The sequence below is a fragment of the Anarrhichthys ocellatus genome, unplaced genomic scaffold (assembly GCF_004355925.1).
Source record: "Anarrhichthys ocellatus isolate YVR2014 unplaced genomic scaffold, GSC_Weel_1.0 scaffold5, whole genome shotgun sequence".
Classification (NCBI taxonomy): domain Eukaryota; kingdom Metazoa; phylum Chordata; class Actinopteri; order Perciformes; family Anarhichadidae; genus Anarrhichthys; species Anarrhichthys ocellatus.
Window position 1 is genome coordinate 9,992,583 of NW_022280035.1, and position 21,879 is coordinate 10,014,461.

Below are 21,879 nucleotides of genomic sequence, written 5' to 3' on the forward strand. Positions count from 1 at the left end.
CTTTGAAATGTTGAGTAGAAAGTAGCATAGTACAATACCTCAAATGTGTATAGTACTTTCCGACGCTGGTTATGATTATTGAAAATGTACTAGTTCAGCTTTTGCTATTTCATTCTACTGTACGTTGTCTATTGTCTATATTGAATATCTTTATTGTGTAGTCAGTCGTGACAGGTGAGGCACGGAGAGAGAAAAGACATTCCACTGAAGCTCTAAATGTTCATAGGGAAGTTTTCCATTAATCCCTACTCTCAAACCTAAAAGTATTTATGCTAATCACTTCTTTTCCCCCTCAGTTGTGCACACATTGCGCTCTAATGTGTGCACGCCTCAGCCTCTCCCTTCATTCCGCGCCTCTAGTGAACTTTCTCCGGTCCCGCCCGGTCCCACCTCCACGGGGCGCGGTCCCGAGGGTGGAGTGCGCCGCTGCTGCTCCAGGAACGTTTAGCCTACTGCCTGCTTGACTTTTTTTTTCCTGCTGCTGCACTCCTCGCACCGCTGAGCCCGAGCCGCACGTCTATTTGGAAACTGGTTTTCAACCGAAACTTTCTCGGTAAGGGCACCGTGCTGGGAAGATGATGGCTCTGGATCCGCTGCGTTCCGCTACGAGAATCGGGGGTGCGGACGACACGTCGCTCGCGGTGCCCTCCGACAGCAAGCTGCACGCGGGCCCGCAGCGCGTGCTGGATCAGGTGCACACCATCAAGAGGACCAAGTCCAAACCAGGGAAGAACGGCTCACCGTTGTCCTCACCAACAAGTATGGAAAATGACTTTATACATCATAATCCCAAATAAAAGGATATCTCTTTATTTGGACAGTGCTGTTGACTTCCAGGCTTCCTAATAGGCTATTAGTGCTTTTGCACTTCTTCTCTAATATAAAGTTATAGCTGTTGATTTGCTGGGAATAATACGTCATACCACTTCCCCAAACGTTGCATCCTTCTTTCTTTGTAACCTTGGTTCATACTGGGGATATACACTTCTGCGGTGTCCAGTTAACTAGTACACTGTGAGAGAGAGAGATGTTATGGGAAGAACCGAGTGACTGGTAGGCAGCTGTAATGAAATGTATTTATTTATTTTGTTTTGGGGGCGGTCCTGCCTTTAAGGTGACAGTAGCGTGCCATATCGCCGTTCAGAAATGTGATCCCTTGCTGCTATTTCTATATATAAAGTGATTTTTTTTGCTCGTGTGATTTCTGTGAAACTGTCAGAGACACATCCTACTGAGCATGCCACAGCGGTTTCTCTCCGTCATTTAGGAACGCAGCCCACGGGGTTTACGCACACGCGTTTAGAAAACTAAATGTCCTTCAAAACAACTCTGGTATTTGGCTTTTGCTGCAACAGGCATTATAACGATCCTCCAAAAATTGAGAAATGAAATATTTGAATCTTGTGAAATGATTGCAGGACTTCGTGTTGCGTTGAGATGAAGTGCATGGTTGTTAAATGGAAACACAGGGATATATCAGTAGATTATGTTATCTATAAAGTAGGCCACACTATGTTCATGCTATTCTACTGTTTTATTGAAAGCGCTTGAAGTGACTGTGGAGTTTGTGGTGCGCACGATGAGGACACCTTTGGCCGGTTTAAAGGTGGCCTCCATTTATGATTGTATTTTACAGTGCAGACACAACATGTTTGCCCGTATGAGAGGCTTACAGACAAACCAGGTAACATTTATTGCAGAAGACAAAAAAAAAAAATCTACTTTAAACCTTAAAAGCTGTTCCTGAAGAATGCTTTGTCATTTGCAGTCCACAAAGTGATGAACATCTAAGAGGGGCAGACATCATAAAACCTCAGCACATACAATTGAAACAATCTGCATGGCTAGACAGTTCTAGGCCCTTTAAGGCCTTTTAATTTAGGGATATTGTGCATTAGTCACTTTAGAAACATCTTTCCATTTCAGCACAGACTAAATAATGATGATGTGTGTGCCATTGTTTTGACAACCATAATCCTATAATGGTGAAGTCACAGACTAACATTGTGTCATAGCAGCGAGCCTCACTTTCCTATGAATCACCCGACAAGACAAACAAAGGTGTTAAGACACGTTGGCTATGTGTAAAGGCTGAATTTCCCTAAGCTTACACACAAGGTGCAATGCAAACCCTGAACTGTGACTGACATGATGTCATGTCTGTCTCACTGTTTACTGAAAGGACTGCCAGTTATTCATATAGATTTTTACACCAGTAATATGTGTGTAACACAAAGAGTAAAAGAATTATTTGCCATTCATTACTTAATTATGAACTGAACCACTAAAGAATGATTGATAAAATATGTTACAAGTGAATAATGTTATTTACAACAAAGCTCAAATGATTTAGACAGAAATTTACAAAATATTTAATATTTTAAACTCAATCTGCCAGTACATTAATTCATCTGATTATTAATAAGTTACTGACAAAACAATCATGCACCATTATATGACGGTACATTTTTTGCCAAAACAAAGCCATTATATAAAAAATATACTTAATAACAGAGTTGGAAATCAGAAAATTAAAATGTCTGGAATCTATTATTGCTCAATACATTATTTGAGTATCGTGTTGAAATAAGATTTATATATTTGTGATTTAATTAATTCATAAAGTCTTTAAATCCCATCTTTAATTGTCCAATTGAATATCAATGATTTAAATGCTTTTATACAACAATGGAAGGCTGATCTTTGTCCACCATAAACCTTTGGTGGACAAATTTATTTGACATAAATTATAAAACACTAATGAATAGCAAGTAAAACACACTTTGTGAAACAGAATCCCACGAAAAGATTCACATTTTCAGCGACACTCATGCTGTGTGGCCTACGCGTGTGATGCCCCTTGAAGGGCTTATCACCCTGACAACATGAATCTGTTTAGGTGTGTTTCAGAAGTCTTTCCTATTTGTCATACTGGCCTTGGTAACATCTTGTGGTTAATAGAGTGCCGATCTTCTTCTCTGTATGAATCTGTTGTTCATTTCAGCTCTCGTACTTGTTCTCTTTTAACAGGCCCGTCTGCCCAGACTTTGAAAACATTTGAGTTTGGAGCGTTCAAGTTTTCTCCAACCAAAGCAAATGGCACCTACAGCCGCACCAGCACCAGCGTGTCAACAGGCTACAACAAAGAGGTATGTTGCATGTTGTTTTACAGATAGTCACAGCACATGCGCTTTTTCCTTTCACAGACTCAACATTGAAGGGGCAGTGTGTAGCATTTCGGGGGATCTATTAGCAAAAAATATTCATAACTCTGTTTTCATTAGTGTATGAAACTGAAACCTGCAGCTAAGAATCCCTCATATCTACATCAGGAGCGGCTCTTCTTCACAAGGTCCTCCATGTTGTACCGGCGTGTTTTTACAGTAATCAAGAACGGACAAGCCAAACGCTGGCTCTAGAGAGGGCCTTTCATGTTTTTATGTTACCTGAAGGCCACCGTAGTTCTCCAACACGCTTGAGAAAGGTGAGCCACAAAGTACAAAACCCGGGTACCGCCATCTGACCTGGAGGCTGACCTGGCCTGGAGGCTGACCTGGCCTGGAGGCTCCGGGCTCCCTTATGACCAATAATGTCAGTGGATTGCAGCTGGGTCAGATCGGACTGAGTATGCTCCTGAATGAGTGGAGGGGTATTCTGTTTGTTGCAATCTGCATCCACACCACTAGTCACTAAATCCCACATACTGTCTCTTCCACATCAGTGGCTTTACTATAATTACTATGGTACATAACTGTTGATCAGTTTTTAGGTTTTGAATTCATTTTTGTCAATAAAAAGTTACTTTTGTGTTGTAATGCAAAATAGGCTACTTAAATGAAACTAAGAACTACATTACCACTCGACGATAACTTCAACAATAAAATGATGAATGCTTTTAATTGCATAGAAGTAAAGAACAGTTTCAAGAAATAATCAGTTGTTGATGTTAGATAATTATAAGTAATTATGGAGTCACGGATGGTAACTATAAGCCTATTAAACTGGGAAAACTGAAAATGGGAGGCACCTCTCAGTCACGGGTGATTTGTGACATTATCTTATGAAACATTACACCATACTTGAGCTGGTTGAACGCCTAGTGTAGCCGCTAGCCACATGGTTTTGCTGGTTAGGCGTTCATCTTTTTGTTAGTGAGCGAGTAAGTGTGTGAGTGTCTTATGGACTGTGCTGTACTTTGTATGGTGAATAATTAACAGAACATAGTTTTGCATCTAGCTGGGTGTGTGCGATTTCATTTGGAAATGGATAAATATTCTTAAGTTTTTGTTTTTTTGGCATTCTCAATTTCAGTCTTGTCACTAAGAGTCAGGCTGAGTTCAAATTCCACACAGGAGTAATGTTGACTGTAAATGTGTGTGTGTGTGTGTGTGTGTGTGTGTGTGAATATGCAATTGCTCTGGGTTGGTCTGGCCTGACCTACTGACAGTGAGTTGAGGCATGTCTAGAGAATGTGGTGACTAACAGTCTGTCACGTTGTGTTTTCATTGTGTTACTCTGATAAACTACTAAAGTGTACAAATGATAAGTTTTGGTTTTACGGTTATTTTTTGGGTCGCTTGTTGCATTGACCAATAGCGGATTGTGTTGTGATAGCTGGAGAGGTGCGAGTTCATCTCCTGGCTACTGCTGAGGTGCTCTTGAGCAAGACACCGGACCCCCAAACTGCCCCCCTTGGTGCTAGTAGCTACCCGCAGCCCCGACTGCTAGGATGGGTTAAATGTGCTGTGTCATCAAAAATAAAGTGGAACACTAAATTTAGTGGAAATGCGATTGCTCTCGAAATTAGGTAAAATAACTAGATGGGAATGTCTGCCAGTTAGATACTTGAAAAAATAATTTAACTTGGTGTAAACAATATAGGAAAGTCTTTGATGATTGATAAATTGCTGTCAACTGTCATCTTGTGGTTCATATTGTCATATAGCGCCTAACTCCATCAGAAGCCACTTTCTCAAGTAAACTGAAAGTTTCTCTTTGGTGACGGCGAAACTCTCTTAGTGGCATCAGAAACTCTCCGCATGCTTGGGTTGACTTCAATTCCAGAGAGAGTGTGACAGTTTATCTGACCCATAGGGCATCAGAGCCACATCACTGGAAATGCAAACCAAAAGTCAGAAACACAATTTAAACGGCAAGTGATCCAGATCAGCATGATCTTTGTGTTTCTTGATGTCGACTAAAAAAGCTCCATGCTTGTTGCCTTGATGATGTTTTTCTTTTGTAATTGTGGCTGCTATGTACTGTTAGTGTGTATATATAAACTATAATAGTCTCAATTGTGAATTCTACATTAGTGATTGTCGTAGTGTATTTTACAGCACCAGGTATATCCTGCTCTTTTTTACATTACTTATCTAAATATAACAGCAGTGACAACAAACACAGTCATGTTTTTGGTATTTCTTTTTACATTTTTGTTCCTAAATGAATCGCATCATGCTCTGCTGCTTCTTTTTGCTCTGCTGGATTTACATCCGTCTCTCCTGTCCGTCCTCTGACATAAGGAAGTGGCTCAGTCAGGGCTGTAGCCAATAAAGGATGCATTCTGCACTTTGAGAGTAAACACGCTGTCAGTTCTTATCAGACGTGTTGTTGACAGATCCCTCCTCCATCATGCTTTTGCTGTAGGGCTGGCTGGTAACTGAGCAACCAGTCCGGTTTGAAACAGGAAAGAGTCACACAGAACCTACTGTGTGTGTGTATCTGTGTGCTTGTGTGCGTGCGTGTCCGATGGCAATGTTCTTCTCTGCCAGACTTGTGATTTTACTGTAGTTTTTCAAATAAACCAATAAGAGAACAAGGTTTAGTTGCGAGAGTGACTCATCATTGAAGCGTTAGCTCGACATGTTCTGTCGTTTTGCTCAGGCCCTACGCCAAGTTTCTTTTTTCCTCTCTCTTCTGCGGTGAAGCTTGAAAAGCGTGCTTTGTACACTCAGACAAAGCTAAAGAATCAGAGTCAAATTATATTGATACATAAACACTGTGTAATTACATGAGATTAAGGTGCTTAGTGACGTCAGGATTGTGAAGAACGGTTTAACGGGTGCTGTGTCTGACTTGCACACACAAAGATCCTCTGTGAGAAACTGCTCAACCGTGCCAGCAGTCTTCTAACACAACAGCTTGATTTGGTCTCCAGTGACGGATCTTATGTTGCTTTGGTTTGTGTGACGGTTTGGTGAATTCTGTTGCTTTCAGCATGAACTGAGACAGAGAGAAGTCATGCAGGCTTTGAATCAGATCAAATTCCTCTGTCTTGGTTTACAGGGAACTTCTTTGAAAATTGTTCTCATGGAAAGTGTGTTACCTACTTTCTGTTTTTTTTACTTTCTGGATTTTTGTTACAGAAAAACATTAAGGTGATGCAGTGATTTAGCATTCAGTGGGATTTGTGTTTGTCATTGCCAGCAAAGAGTTTTTTCTACGACTGGCTAGTGTATACTGATTTGTCTTTTTCAATCTAATCCGTCATTATATCCACATTACTGATGATTATTTATCAGACATATCATTGTGTAATTGTTTTGTGAACGCACCAATGGTTAACCCGACCATATTGTTGCAATGTCAATATTGAGGTATTTGGTCATTAACTTTGGGTGTTAACTTTTTTGTCCATTACTGAGCCATTAATTTCTTCTTTTTCGGTAAATACTCAGAAGACTCGCAGTCAATCCACTAAAACCGTGGGAGGAAGACATATCAGCAACTCAGGCACATGGGAACAGCAAATCAACGCTTCCAACTGGTCCCAGGCTCCCAATGGGTTGAAACCCGCTCGCAGTGACCCTGCTTTGGCTCGTTCATTTCCTACTTTACCCGTTATGGTGATCAGTTAATTTTATGTTAAATTATAGTGTCACGTTCATGTTGTTTATAAGGAACCAATTCCTCAAACAAATAACATAAAAGTTCTCCACAGTGCCATACTATATAAACATTGTAAAATGATCTTTTTTTTTTTTTTTTTTTAGAGAGTCAAAGGGCAGGAGAGCCAGGGCAGCGCCCAGACTCGAGGAAATAGACACAGCTCCTACTCTATGACCAACAGCCAGGCACGCATGCAGCCGCCCTCTGGCCAGATTCACGAGGGCAGGATGGGCACCATCAAAACATCCAACATAGGACAGCAATCCTCGTGAGTTCACCTACTGCCCTGGCTTTCATCGACATTTTCGGGCAATATGAAGAGGTTGACATGGGATAAGAGTGACATCTGAATGGGTTACATCTTATAGGCACATGTATAGTACATTTTTCCAGTATTTTACATGTCTTAAGGTGGCACCCAATTTCAACATAAAGTTAATTTCATTGATAATTGCAGCCCAGTTATCTAGACCCTTCAACAAATAAATAAATTGTTTGTCGACTAACACGCATACCTTTTTTTTTAAAAACGAATCAATTGTTTGAATTAATCGACAGATCTGTAAAACTGAGTTTCTCCACAAAGAATCACAGAAAAGCTAGCTTTAAAAATTGTGTTTACCAGAGATGTGTTCTCAAATTTCTTGAAAATAAGCTTAAAAAAAAGCATGAAAAACAACTAATCCACTAAAAAAATCTTAGTCGACTAAAACCAAAACAACCGATTAGTTTACACACTAACTAAGAGGTTATCTTTTGCTGAGGGTTCGTCTGCAGCCTTTTTGTTCTGTGCTTCTACTTGCAGCTGAGCCATGAATTTATCTGGTATTTTGTGGCATTATGTGACTAAAGAACATCTCATTATCTTTTAAATCCATTGAAAACTAACTCCTAGTATCTAATTTCCAACTTTCTTTTCTATTTCTGTGCCTGTTACTGCAGGATGAACACTGGTACGAACATGTCAGACATGACACTGAATCAGGCTGTAGAGTTCCTGTCTCACCCTGAAGAGAATTACCAGCAGTGTGGAGCCACCTTCATCCACCACACCACCTTCAAAGAGGAGGGCACCAAACAGGAGGTCCGAGCACTCGCACTCACACTCAAGTAAACTGTTCAGACACGCACACATGGATGTTGTCTATTTTTACATTACATTTGTGTGACGGCTGTCTTGTAGTTGTGGTGCAAGCACTCTGTGAAGACCTTTGTGTAACCTTCCTTTCCCTCAGGGAAAGGGAGAAGAAAGCATTTATTACGCACTTGGCGGCTAGTTCTGTTTGTAACGTATCGTGTTGGAAATACATTGCCACATTTTCAACAAAGATTCCCTCCACATTACAGGTTTTCCAACTAGGAGGTATCCCCACTCTTGTGAGCCTGCTGCGGAGCCCCAACCATGGGGTGAGCCAGGCCACTGCTGGAGCTCTGAGGAACCTGGTGTTCAAACACCAGGACAACAAGCTGGAGGTTCAGCACTGTGGTGGCATAGCTAAGGCCCTGCAGCTGCTAAAGGAGACAGATTCTACTGAGACCCAGAAACAAATCACTGGTAGGATATTGTTATTGGGACAGGCTCTCAAAATATTGGATAGAAGAGTGGCCTAGTTTACTAAAACAGCATGTCCTATCCCTAAATATAACATAGACTGAGCAACCATTTTGTTCAATTCACTTACAAATTTAAATTTGAAGAGAATTTCATGTTATGCATTTCTTTTACAATCACTATCCGCCCCACTTTTGTGTGAGGTTCTTTGACCATCCATTTCTTCATAAAACATAATATTTTTAAGAACAAATTCAACCTCAAAGGGCAACAACATGACACATGGATGAAATACTTCAATCAGAAATACTCAGGCGGATTTTTTCAATTTCAATGCTTGTACTTTTACTGTTCTTGCCATATGAAGGCCTGCTGTGGAACCTGTCCTCGGCCGATGAGCTGAAGGAGGAACTCATAGCTACAGCTTTGCCTGCCCTGACTGAGAATGTGGTGGTGCCATTCACCTGCTGGTCAGACAGCTGTGCCAACAACAACATACACCCTGATGTCTTCTACAGCGCCACAGGGTGCCTGCGGTGAGAACATTCTATTGATCAGTGCTTCTGATGATGGATGTTTTGGCTATTAGAGTAAAATAAAATGATGACAATTTGGACAGACATGGATGTAAACTGCAACTGTGTTTCGTGTTTCGTTTTGGATTTAAATGAATGATTTCAATGTGTGCAGGAACCTGAGCTGCGCCCAGCAGAAGGAGCGGAAGGCAATGAGGGAGTGCCGTGGCCTCATTGACTCCCTCATGAGTTACGTCCAGTCCTGTGTGGCGGAGGAAACCCCTGATGACAAGGTAAGGTACCTTTACCCATCCACCACTAGTATTTGTTTAAATTCAAAGGCTCTGCACACAGACTACATCAGAGTTGGTCGGTAGACTCATTTTTAACCCAACACCTTTGCCCATTTTGTTGAACTCTGCTGAATTTGGCTGCAGCAGAGAAGAATATTAAGATTTTTCAGTATACTGAAATTATAATTAAATTATTTTATTTTATTTTCTACTCTCTTTATTAAACTCCTCCACTCTGATCTACACCACCACTAACATTACTATTAATAATTGATGCTGTCTATTAAAGCTGAAACAATTTATCAATGAATAGATTAGCTAATTGACGGAAATTTAAACACACTGGCACACTGGCAAATGTACATGGATATGGCAGGTAAGTTAGAGCATAGATCTGCTGTGCTATAAAGTGTAGTAACAGTATAGTTAACCTCTCCTTCCCTCTCCTCTAGTCTGTGGAGAATTGTGCATGCATCCTCCATAACTTGACCTACCAACTGGCGGAAGAGTCCCCTGAATGCTTCAGGAAGTTTCAATCTCAGACAGAGGGCGAACCTGGGGGTAGGAAAAGCCCCACCATCGGATGCTTCAGCCCCAAGAGCAGCAAGGCTCAAAAAGAGGTGGCCATCAACCACCACACCCTCCACCTCATGTTTTTGACTAAATCATGATGTTCCTTGAGTCGAGGCAGCCTTCCCCTTTCTCACTTTTTTCTCTTCCTTTCTCCTCAGTTTCCATTTGACGCGCTTCGGGGAATGCCGGAGGACAGCCCCCCATCAGGTGTGAAGTGGTTGTGCCATCCCACAGCTATGCAAACCTACCTGTCTCTGCTGGGCTCGTCCCAGAAAGGTGCCACCCTGGAAGCCTGCTGTGGTGCCCTGCAGAACCTCACTGCCAACAAGGGAAGGGTGAGTACCAAGAAGATAATTATTAGACTTACCATTTGTGTGTGGTGTCAACGGACATTCAAGATGGGCTTAAGAAATGGGAGAAGCAACAGAGACGGAGATGTGGTGGGAGTAATGACACAGTGGCACAACTCATAATAAGAACTGACTTGTTTTGTCAGAAAGGGTGCAGTTCTGTTCCCAAGGATTCAGAGGTAACTTGAGAAAGAAAGAAGAGGTTAGAACAAGAGAAAGTGAGATGCATACAAAGCTGGATTTAGTGTCACAATGCATTATATTGATACTATTAATATTGACTGCTACAGTGAAGTGGGAGATACAGCTAATGTGTTTTCCTCCTCCTGTATTGTTTTTGCTTCCATTCCAGGGGTCGAGTGCCATGAGTCAGATTCTGGTTCAAAAGCTGGGGGCTCTGATGCACATACCCCGTCTTATCAAGTCTCCTAACCAGAACCTGCAGAAGACTGCCATGTCCCTGCTGGGTAACATGTCTCGGACCAGCAGTCTGCAGACCTCAATGGGTAAGGAAAAGCATGAAATATCGATGCTGACGTTTGTTTCGCATACAGCAGAAACATGAATGTAGAGTTAGTCCACATACAACTGATTAAGTGTATGTTTCCTTTGTCTTCTCTGTAGCAAAGCAGGTCCTGCCTGAGCTCATCGACCTCATCTCCTCTGGCCCCCAACAGATGGGAAACTCGGACGAAACTATAGTGACAGCTTGCAACACAGTAAGGAGTCTAATGTTGGCCGACACTGAGGTCAGCAAGAAGGTCATCAATAAGGACCTGGTGGCATCAGTGGCTGACCTCAGCGAGGACATGTGAGTTTTTATTTATTCATCTCTGTGTTAAAGATTTAAAAAAAAAAAAAAGACTTCAATGCATTTGTTTGTGTTCGAAGCACTTTGAAGTGTGTAGCATTTAGGGGATCTGTTGGCAGAGATATCATATTAATAAGTATCTTCTCTTGAGTGTATAATCACCTCAAAGGTTTTATATCTACATATGGAGTGAGACCTCTTCACAGAGCCCCTTGTTTCTACAGTAACCCAGAACAGACAAACCAAACATTGGCTCTAGAGAGGGCCGTTGACGTTTTTTTGGCCACTGTAGTTCTACTGCATGTTTGGCACAAAGGAGAATTTTCAGTTGGTTGCAATCTGAAACCGCAGGGCTGGATGCCGCCAAATCCTACACACTTGACCTTTTAAAGGGTGGGTTCATCCAAATTCCTCCCTCAAAAAAACAAACAAATGCAAAGGATATATTTCATATTATTTATTTTAAACAGACAGTGGTGCTCGTGTCAAAGGCAGACAACATCCTCTAGCTGGGGCACGGAGTTATCATTTTGCCCACTGGCAACTTTGGTCAACTATTTTCATTATTAAAAAAAGGAACATTTCAAACTATTCTGTACTGCACTGTACAAACACTTTCCCAAAAGGCAACAGGTCGCAATACGCTATAAAACAGAGAAACATGTCTTATGAAATGAAATTACAAATACTAAATGAAAAAAATTAAAAAATAGAAAATAAAACTTGCCCATCAGGAGGAGTGTTTCAATTAAATCCAAATTGGCTCTATGTAAACATTCAATGCACCAAAACATTAATATATTTCTGTATTAGAATATCAACAGACATCTCTTATCAGAGAAAATCTTTCAGTTTCAACTGGAACAAAAAACAAAAACAAAGATCCTGGTGAAAAGAATGTAGCAGCATGTTCTGTGGATATGTAATGTAATGGCTGGCACAGGAGACATTTTCTGGCATTCTTCCTCTCACCAATAAGTGTATGTCAAGCAACCTTTGAATCTACCATCATGCATTTGCTATTGAAGCCTTTTGTCAAAAGGTTATTTTAACACAAAAATTGCCACTCAACTTTTGTCTTCTGCTGTCAAAGTATCGCAAATATCAGTCGTGCAGATGGTATCTTTAGTGCCTAAATTGCCCCTTTTCCTTACAATTGTGTGTGGTTTGCCTTCTTTTTTCTGCTCTTTTTTAATAACCTCTGCACGTCTCTCTGCCCCTTAGTTATTTTCCCAAAGCCAGCAAAGCAGCTTCCCTGCTGCTCTACAGCTTCTGGAACGAGAAGAATTTTCAAGGCGTTGTGAAAAAGGTAAATCAGAAAGATCTGAAATGCTGTGTGACTGACTATGTGTTTGAATCTGTAAGGCAGACACAAGACGAACCTATTGTATCCGTGCATCGGGTTTAAGCTTACCACCTGCACACGAGCAGAAGGAGGGCCCAGCTCAAATGAGTGTGTGTTTATTATTACGCCTCTGGCGCACACACTCACTTTCCCTTCCCTCTTGCCACACCCAGACATTTATTGACTACAGAAACAGTCACAATGAAATCTTGGCGGACTGGTTTTCGATACTCGCTGTCTAATATGGGAGGAGCAAAACATGGAAGATTTGAAGAAGAGTTCAAGACAGTAAGAGTCAGGAAAAAAGTAGAGGATAGTCAGACTACATGAAATATGTTCATGAAGTTTGTATATGAGTATGAGCAAGTGTGCGTACATGTATGATATAAACGGTAGCAACACTTATACAAGAACTAAAAGTGACAGCTGGCAAGAGAGGGAAAACACCCCAGTTTTCACACTACCATGATTGGCCCAAGGGTCCTCTAAGTTGCTGACACAGTACATTTCCTTTTAATTAGAGCAGTGGTGTGTGCGCGTGTGTGTGTGTGTGTGTGCGTGAGTGCTTGCATCTGTGAGACACTTTTAACTGATATTCTTTTTAACATTTTGATCAACAGCTGGGGATGGCAAAATCAGATTTTGTCAACTACAACACCACAGCAGTGCACAAGTCAATGCAAGTTATTGAGTGAGTGTGCTGGACGAGTGGAACGGCACCGCAGAGTCTGAAAGGTACGATTTGTTTCTGGATGCTTGTATCTGGATATATTCAGATTTAAAAGCTCAGTCGCATTCAAAATGAGCAGAATTTGTGTCATGAGGATTCAAACTTTTCCCTTTGTGTTTCTCTTTTCCTGCATGTTCTCGTGTGTGTGTGTGTGCTTTCAGACGGAAACCAGCGTGTTAAGACACTGCTGTGGCCACACCCTTGCAACCAAAAGAGTAAAATTACATTCTTCACATAATGAGTTTGTTGAAAGAGCATGTCAATTAGGAGTGAATCATACATTGTACATACTTCAATGAAAAGAGAGAGCTTTTAATTTCATGAGTAATCCTGCAGCGTTTTATGTATTTCATTTGGATATGTCTCTGTCTGTGTATATAAAGGGGTGAGTGTGTTTTTGTTAGGTGAAGTGTGCATGTGCTGCAGTTTTTTGGCCTGAGAGCTGCAATACACCAGACAATGTTATCAGCAGTGAAAGTTAATGAAGGCATGCAGTGATTATTTAGATTCATGAATGGCATTGTTGTCAAATGTGTCTACAGTGGCTAAAAGATCAAATATCTTTTGTGGCCTTGAAGTCTGAGCAGCCAAAATTAAAGTAATGAGAAAAATATATGAAAAACTAAAACCAGATTTTTTTTTTTTGTATTTTGTTCTATTATCTGTTTCATTCTGTGATTCAGAGTTTAGTTTTATAAAAAAAATTAACAAAACAGCTTTCTACACCAGTGCCAAACTAGTTAAAAGAATAGTTCTGCATTTTCTCTCTGAGAGTTGATGAGAAGATTGATACCACTGTTGTGTCTGTACATTGAATGCGAAGGTGCAACCAGTGGCCAGTTAGCTTAGCTTAGCACAAAGACTTGAAACGGGGAAACAGCCAGCCTGGCTCTGTCCAAATGTAACAAAATCCACCTACCTGCATCTCTAAAGCTCAATACATAACACATAATATCTTCTTTGTTTCATCCCCTATCCCTTACGTGTTACAGTTTGTCGTGTTACAGGGTTTATGGGCCCTGAAAAACCACAGTGTGTCATCACTGCACATTTGTTTTTGAGTGGATTATACAAACAAGATATAAGGTGTTAAGAACTGGAAATATGTTAACTGTGGACAGAGCCGGACTATCTGTTTCACCTGTTTCTAGTCTTCGTGCTAAGCTAAGAACCAGCTGCTGGCGTGAGCTTTATATCTATCAGACAGACATGCCAGTGGCATCAATTCTGTCATCTCTCAACAAGAAAGTGAATAAGCATATTTCCCAAAACATCAAACTATTCCTTCACAGTGCAGTACTAAAAGCCTTGGTCTTTTCTGTTGCTTTGTCATAAGCTTGCCTATTGAAATGTACAAACTGTGTGCTATGTTTGTTTAGTTTTGTTTGCTTTTTCATTATCGTTTGTTTTCTTGCATAAACTGAGGAATTGGAGAAAGAGAAGTATTGGAATATTGTACACAACATGTAACACCAGCTATGCCCATTCACTTTGACTATGTATAGAAATATGGAGTAGTCATCCCCCTGAAAAACATTTTAAAAGTCGAATTATAAATGTATCCACAGTTGACATAGCCTGTTTAGCTGCTGGCCGCACACTGTTAGTCTTTTAAGTGTTCTTTAATGTAATTTCACAGAAGTCACTATGGAGATAATGAAGGGGCTGCACCCTTGAACATAAGTCTAGTGAATTATGATTTGTGTGCACCACCTCAGGCGAGATGAGCTGTACATTCCAATATAAAGTATGTTCAAATGTTTCAGCTTCAGCTAAAACTTTCAAATGTGTTTTTGCTACTTTACCTACACAGTTTTAAAGTCGTATTACAGTGTATCTGCTCTCATAACCAAACTACAGTCTTATTTTTTACTAAAAAACGGTTTTAAATCTTCCTAATACTCCAGTGCATTTTGAAGACAGCATTACAAATCACTAAAGCAAGGACATGAGATGGTTGGCCTCTGTGGGGAATCCCCATGGCTCCAACAATACACTGCAGCGGACTGTTTTTACGGTTGAGACATATACAGTCTTACTGTACACCTATTCCTGCTGAGGCTCATTTGCCTCGGAGGAAGGTTGATGTCAGTATTGCTTCGAATGTATTTTTGGAGAAATGTTTGTGGCATATAATAAGGAGATTTCCCTGTCACTCAGTCTGTACATGGAATAAATAACAGATATGAAGACAGCATTGTAAGTCGTGGTCTTTTCTTCAACAACAAACGTTAAAGTAATTGAAAGTGCTAAAAAAGAAGGTCATGCTATGTGCAAATATGCAGTATGCGAGCCATTTTGGAAAATACTGGATTCTCTGTTTATCGTTAAGCTCCAAGTTTTCATTCCAGATGGGTTTTTGTGGTGTGTGTGTGTGCATGCCGCTCTCTGACTAAGAAAACAACTAAGAAGGCTCAACGAAAAAAGCCTTTCAGCTCCATTTACAAAATTGGGTGTGAGGGTCTGACTGAAGCAGGTTTGGTGAGATTTAAATCTCACAAGTTGATCATGACTGTGCACTGGTTTCACAAAAAGCGCATCCATTGTTCATTTCTGTTTTTTTGTGTTCTACAATACATGATCTAGATTTGGATAGCTTTGCCCCGGCAGCTTTATTCCACCATTGCTTTTCACTGGTGGAAGGTTGACTGAACCAGTGACAAAATGAATACGTTATTGTTTATTTTCTCATACTTTTATCCCTCAAACGACTGAGTGAATAAATGTGAATGGCACTTCTCCTTCCACATAACTGTCCAACATTAACGCTGATGAATCACTTGCAACTTATGTGTCTGTTCCATTAAACTTTCGTCTTTTAAGAAAAGTAGTGAAAGAAAGCAGCAGGTGCAGTTTGCTGACTCACTTGACTCCATGGTCTGCTGCGGGATTGGAAAGAACACAGAAATCCTGAGTGCCTCGTATTTTTACAGAGGTAGCCAATATTTGTGTATTGTTTCATTGATATAAATCAATTTGAACCAGAAATGTTATGAAATGTATATTTCAATTTGAATTATTTTAGGATATAGTAGATTTGCAACTTGTCCCTCTCCTGAGTGGTGGAAAATGATATAGAGCATAATAAGACACAGCAACTCCACCCTTAGACCACAGCAATTTAATTAATTTAATTAATTTCTAAAAATCTGGCCACAAATTCATAAATCAGACTTTCTCTGAATGGTATGCTTGTGGATCTGGTGCCACATCAGATCCACTTTGAAATGCCACATTGAAATGAATTCATTGTCTTCCAAGTTACTGTGAATGTGTCTGTTGGGTGGATGTCTGGGCGTTAACCTGCGGAGCATCATGACAGTCTCAGTCATGTCAGAGCCTGTCTCTGACTAGGAAGATGTCTCTTCCAGTATTTGCTCTAGGCTTTCTGCATTCATGTATTGTTTTACTCTTTGTGGAGTTTCGAGTGCCAGTAAAACACACTGAAAAGTCTGAAAGAGCAAAGAATCATTGATTGAACTAAGAGTGTTTTATTTACACCCTTAAACACAGAGGATCTAATTTAATGATTGGTAATAAAAGGAATACAGCAGAGTGAGATGTAACTGGAAAACTGCCAGGGTGTGGCAGGAAGCCAGGGGCTTGGTTTGAGGCGGTGGCTGCAGGATGGGGCTAATGGTTACACTGCTCACTCTGCACGTCTGCAGTTATTTCCTCAGGCCTCTTTTGGCCCTTTTGGATCTGTTGAAAACAGGAAAGGGACACATGAGGTAAAAGACAACATGTCTGTCCACACAAAACAGGCAATCGGCAGACTAGGAGACATACAGGTGCTCCTTCAGTGTGTCTGTGACAGGCGCTACCACACCCAGCCATGCAGCCAGCTCTCCCAGTTTGAGTGAGTAACAGAGCCTCAGGGGGCATGTGAAGCAAAATGAGAGCTGGGCTGTGACAGGGAGGGGAAGGGGTGGGGTTACATGCTGTTACCGTTGGGTCAAGTTATACATTTGACAACTTAACTGTTGTGTCTGTGACTCTACTACATGTCTATGTCTGAAGTAGTTATATTATTCTTCATCCTTTATTCATATTTTTCCAGTCATATGCAGCCTGACCTTAGGGAACCATCTGTGTTCTTAGAACATGAATTCCAAGACGTATTTACGCATTTTGTGAACTGAGCATGCAAGGTCTCTTAAAACTCTCAATAACATGTCTTTGCATATTTAAACAATAGTATGGCTGGTTATTCACTCCGCCATCGAGTGTCGACGTTTGTAACACCTATGAACACTTTTGAATTTAGTCAAAAGTACAAACTACTCCGGTCATAACTCCAACTTTAAAGGTGCACTTTTACATTTTACAGATAAAGTTTAGTTTATTCGTTATGGTAAATACTACCTCAGGAGGATGTTTGACATTTGACATTTTGACTTCTCAAAGCAGGAAAAGCAAATAATAACCTTAACAATGGTTTCATTCTATTAAGTGCCCCTGTAAACCACACCAGTGAGGGAACATGCACAATACCAGAGCCTTGGAACTGGCTCACCTAAATGGAATGCAGCCATCATTAATGTTATCAATTCCACCTGTGCTTTCCCTGCTCTCACAAGGCAACATGTCTGCAGCCTTTAAGCGAGGCTCTTCAGGTTTTGTTGTTGAACTTAGTCTGTGGGCAGACGCCCATGAGCTTGAAGCATCTGCATAAAAAGCGTGCGTGGCATCAGAGAGAGAAAATATTCGATATAGAGAAGACGTTCTTACGTTTTCTGATGGTCGCTGACTCGGTTCCTCAGCACATTAATCTGGAACAAAGAAAACATGCAAATGTTACTTGAACGAGGTCCATTATATCCTGTGCCTTATTTCAACAATAGTTGTTGTGTACTGTAGCAAACACCTCATATTTCTGTCCGGTGAGCTGGTACTGCAGTTCAAACTTCTCTGCCTCCAGCTCCTGCATCCACTCCCACAGCTCTTTAGCTTTGTCCCTGTGAAACACAGATACAGACATACTGTACAGATGTAATCTCCCTACTTCATCTTTCTTGTAGTAAAATGACACAACATGTCTCCACCTACTTGAGTTTGTCCTGGCTCAAGTTCTCAATGTCCAGAGGTTTGCGTCTATCACTCAGGATTTTCTTTTTCTTCTCTCTCTCAGTTTGCCTCTTACCACTCCGTTTTTCTGTCTGTGGAAAGGTGAAATTAAACATAACTCTGGTCTTCGTCCTTCACATTTGAACTGTTTTAACCTCCCACTATGAACCCTCCACCTGCTCACCAACTTCTGCATGTAACCTCCAAAGTGGAGGCTGGTGAGGGTTTTCTTCTTCTTAGCATCCTCATCTGCTCTCCTCTTGGCCTCCTCCTCCTCCTTGCGAGCTCGCTCATCCTAAAAAAAACATGAATCCAGAGAGAGAGAGAGGACCAGGAGTGACATGTTCGGAGGTAGCTCATTCAGTTGAAGCAGGAAGTATGCATTACATTACAGCAGCCTAAACGTGACTATACCTCAAGACGCTTCTGTCGCTCTTTATCTCTCTCACTTCGGATTCTTTGCTGCTCTGCTCGCTCAGAACGTCGCTTTTCCTGCGCAACAGATCATCATCTTAGCAAATCTTAAATCAGATGTTTAATGTTGTGAATTATCCCGTTTGATTTACTAGTAGTGTGAGGCTCTCACAATCCTGTCCTTGAGATTAACGATATCATCTTCTTCCTTCTTTCTGCTCTCAAAGTGAACCACGATCAAAGTCTGAAGCTCCATCAGGTCTTTCTCCATCCTTTTACGATGTATATCCTACAGAAACAGGGGTTTAGTGCATCTTGTACTTTATGGTATGGGTCTATGTGTCACTGGCTTTACATCATTAAGCAGAAACCTGTAGATGGTATGTACTATAAGTCTGTCACTCACATCAAAATCCACCTTCTCTCCATCTGGGATCTTAGGAGGGATGAGGTTGGGCATGATAAATGGCCTGGGGATTTAAAAAAGAAAGAGGAAAAAAACACAGGACAGTTAATGAACAATAGAGTCTTAAGATAAAGTAAGGAAAAAAAGAGCAGAAAAATACCAAAAGTCACTGTGGATGTCAAATGAGCACAAAATGCAATCAGCATGTTCAACATGCCAAACAAATGTCCCTCTATGTATTCATGCATGTCTTTGCATGTTGCGAATGCTTAGAAGCAGCTTCTTTAAATCAATATTTTGTGTTGTACTCTTTGGTTTTGAATAGTTCATATTTAATTTTATTCCACAGTGTTACATAATGAACTTGAATTAACCATGACAACGTAGACAGCAACATTTGCAAGTCTTACATCTTATATTTCAAGTCGTAAATTATTCATATTCAGCACAAGATTTAAGTTATTTTTGAACTCTACTATGGTCAGAATCGATGGGACCCTCTGAGCCGTATTACTGTCATAAATATTTATAGTAAAACGTCACAAAAAATATTATAGATGTATTTTATCACTCCTAGCTGTTATTCTTTGTCTTACCTCTATTTGATATTCAATTGTAAAGTACCTTAATAGCCTTTAGTCATTTGGCTGTGACACGTGTTGCATCTCGTTTGTTTAATCCATACAAAAGCTAATGTGTAAAAACAATCATTTATGGTCATTGTTTTTGTCCACAGGCAGTGTCTTTGTACGGTTTAAACAAACATTATTTTAAGTGAGGTTTAGAGGTGCTTGAAGGACCTTGTTATTGTTGGATCAGCTGTGGACAAAGCCAGGCTAGCTCTTTCCCCCTGTTTCCAGGCTTTGTGCTAAGCTAAGCTAACCGGCTGCTGGCAGTGTGATAGATGACCATACAAATATGATTTCCGAAAATGTCCAGATTTAATTCAATGGCGTTGCGCATTATAGGAAGTAGTCCAATAATAAATATTTGGTTTCTATAACAGTGCTGTAGAAGAAGAAGTGTGTGTGTGTGTGTGTGTGTGTGCGCGTGTGTGTGTGCGTGTATCAGTGAGTGTTACTCACTTGAATTTCGGTTTGGCCTCCTCCTCTGTTTAGAAAAACAAATAGAAGATTATATTTGAAAGACAATGAGCTAGTCCAGACCACACATACTCATTAAGATCACATTAAAACACATCATAATCCTACCATGAAACAGCAGCAAGTTATGACAATGGAGCCTGTGTATGTGCTTGAAACAGTTGGAGGGGGGGATTAGTTCATCTGAGGCAAACTCTGTTATGACTCAGGTTAATGTTGATTACATCCAAGAAAAACAGCTCTGCAGTGAGTAAGGCGTGCCAACATTGATTGTGATGTAATTTTAATTAACCGTGTTACCTTCTCCGTCCTCCGCTTCCTCTTCTCCATCTGCAACCAAAGTAAGATACTTGAGAGGGTTGTGTAAGTTTACGAGTGGGGGACACTAAACGGTTGTATTTTAGGAGCGCTGACAGACACAATTATGTGTCAGAGTACATGAAAAGAAGAGAGACGCCAAAATAGAGCGCTGAGAAAGTCAACTACTGTTTGCTTATCTGTGTTGGTGGGTGTGTCTGAAGTGAAGTGTTGTATGTGTCAAATAATTAGCATTCTGTCAGAGAGGTTGTCTAGATAATAGCTCACTCACCAAAGATGGTATGGCGTCTGTGACCTCAGAATGACACCCAAAAATGTGATAGTTTTTTTTAGGATTTGCATAAACCAAAATACTTGACAAATAAAACAATTTGAGCTGATGGCTCTAAATAAAAAGTCAGGGTATCAGCAAAGTCAGTAGGATTCACCATCTGGACCCCATGAATGACGGCAAAGAATTACATGACAATCCATCCGATGATTGTTGAGATATTTCAGCCTGGACTTAAGTGGAGGACTGACAACACCAGCCCTAGCATGGCTAATACAAACTGCTCAGTGTGTAACACATCAGGTGCCTCACAGGGCGTTTGCTGATTTGAAAGCATAGATGACTTGGAATCTGACTAACATTTCGCATGAGAGAAACGCCTAAACGGCTAAATAGAAAATACCAAATTCGGACTACTAAGCAAAAGCCTTAGGGATGGGAGGCCTGGGGATTACTTTTTTTCCCAGTGGCTATGTGTGGTGTGACTAAGAGTGAGAAAGACAGACGGAGACACAGGAGGAAAACATGAAGACTTTTTCAAGTTGCTGCAGACTGACACATACCACACCACAGCTAGGGGATACTTTTCATATCTGTCTCTGACTTGATAGTGACAGATATAATATATTGTCCATAATTGCTGTGTTGTAAAAACATACCCAACAATAGATGTTGTCTTGCTGGGTAACCACAGAGACAGTGACAACACCGCCGACATGTCTGTACAGCAATGTTTCCCCCCTCAACCCCTCACCTCGTTCTTCGTTAGCCTCCTCTTCTGCAGCATCTTCGTCCATTTCCTGCACGGCCTCTGTCAGAGGAGACAGTTGAACAGCAAATAGTTGCATGTCAATGAGACCTCTTGACACTTCCAGGGTGTGGTATTGACTCATTGCCTTATTGAGCCATCACTCTCCCTTGTCAGTGGCATTTTCATGAAGCCACGGTGAAAGGAATTAAATGAGACAACTGCTGCTAAACCTTAATTAAATGACCCTTTCTCTCGTCTCCCTCATTCCTGCTAATGCAGGAGCTTGTTTGCATTATTTGGAGATGTGTCCACATTAGTTTGGTTATTGGATTGACCCGGTGTTCCAGAGTAGAAAGCCTTGCAAGATAACAAGGGATCATTTTAGAATGAGCTACCCACCTCTGGTATTTAGAGCAGACAGCACTCAAGAGCTGTTGAAGTGGTGTGTGTGTGTGTGTGTGTGTGTGTGTGTGTGTGTGTGTGTGTGTG

General features: G+C 40.8%; 2 protein-coding genes across 8 annotated transcripts in view; one reads left to right on the forward strand and one right to left on the reverse strand.

Moving 5' to 3' along the window:
* Nucleotides 1–402: 402 nt before the first annotated feature.
* pkp1a (plakophilin 1a) lies at nt 403–15,255 on the forward strand. Of its 2 annotated transcripts, XM_031844454.1 has the most exons (15): nt 405–759; nt 3,031–3,149; nt 6,681–6,848; nt 6,996–7,159; nt 7,834–7,975; nt 8,239–8,446; nt 8,811–8,979; nt 9,134–9,251; nt 9,704–9,871; nt 9,983–10,159; nt 10,527–10,680; nt 10,799–10,985; nt 12,210–12,294; nt 12,951–13,065; nt 13,222–15,255. In XM_031844454.1, the coding sequence occupies exons 1-14, from the start codon at nt 576–578 to the stop codon at nt 13,023–13,025; spliced, it is 2,118 nt and encodes a 705-aa protein (XP_031700314.1). In that variant the 5' UTR covers nt 405–575; the 3' UTR covers nt 13,026–13,065; nt 13,222–15,255. The 2 variants fall into 2 exon arrangements, with proteins under 2 accessions (XP_031700315.1, XP_031700314.1); XM_031844455.1 differs by lacking the exon at nt 6,681–6,848 and having other exon boundaries at nt 403–759.
* A 1,273-nt stretch (nt 15,256–16,528) lies between these two features.
* Nucleotides 16,529–21,879, reverse strand: part of tnnt2a (troponin T type 2a (cardiac)) — an 8,951-nt gene continuing 3,600 nt past the window's right edge. For all 6 annotated transcript variants that reach the window (XM_031844502.1, XM_031844501.1, XM_031844500.1 and 3 more), the window contains 11 exons: nt 21,394–21,450; nt 20,351–20,380; nt 20,033–20,057; nt 18,948–19,011; nt 18,714–18,830; nt 18,542–18,619; nt 18,312–18,422; nt 18,110–18,219; nt 17,928–18,018; nt 17,792–17,832; nt 16,529–16,762 (listed from right to left, as the gene is read on the reverse strand). In XM_031844502.1, the coding sequence (XP_031700362.1) occupies nt 16,729–16,762; nt 17,792–17,832; nt 17,928–18,018; nt 18,110–18,219; nt 18,312–18,422; nt 18,542–18,619; nt 18,714–18,830; nt 18,948–19,011; nt 20,033–20,057; nt 20,351–20,380; nt 21,394–21,450 (758 nt within the window). In that variant the 3' untranslated portion in view covers nt 16,529–16,728. The remainder of the gene's footprint in view (nt 16,763–17,791; nt 17,833–17,927; nt 18,019–18,109; nt 18,220–18,311; nt 18,423–18,541; nt 18,620–18,713; nt 18,831–18,947; nt 19,012–20,032; nt 20,058–20,350; nt 20,381–21,393; nt 21,451–21,879) is intronic.

Coding starts and splice junctions, on each gene's coding strand:
- pkp1a (XM_031844454.1), top strand. CDS start 576: ATGATGGCTCTGGATCCGCTGCGTTCCGCTACGAGAATCGGGGGTGCG. Junction 7,976..8,238: donor AGGAGGGCACCAAACAGGAG/GTCCGAGCACTC, acceptor TCCACATTACAG/GTTTTCCAACTAGGAGGTAT. Junction 12,295..12,950: donor TTCAAGGCGTTGTGAAAAAG/GTAAATCAGAAA, acceptor TTTGATCAACAG/CTGGGGATGGCAAAATCAGA.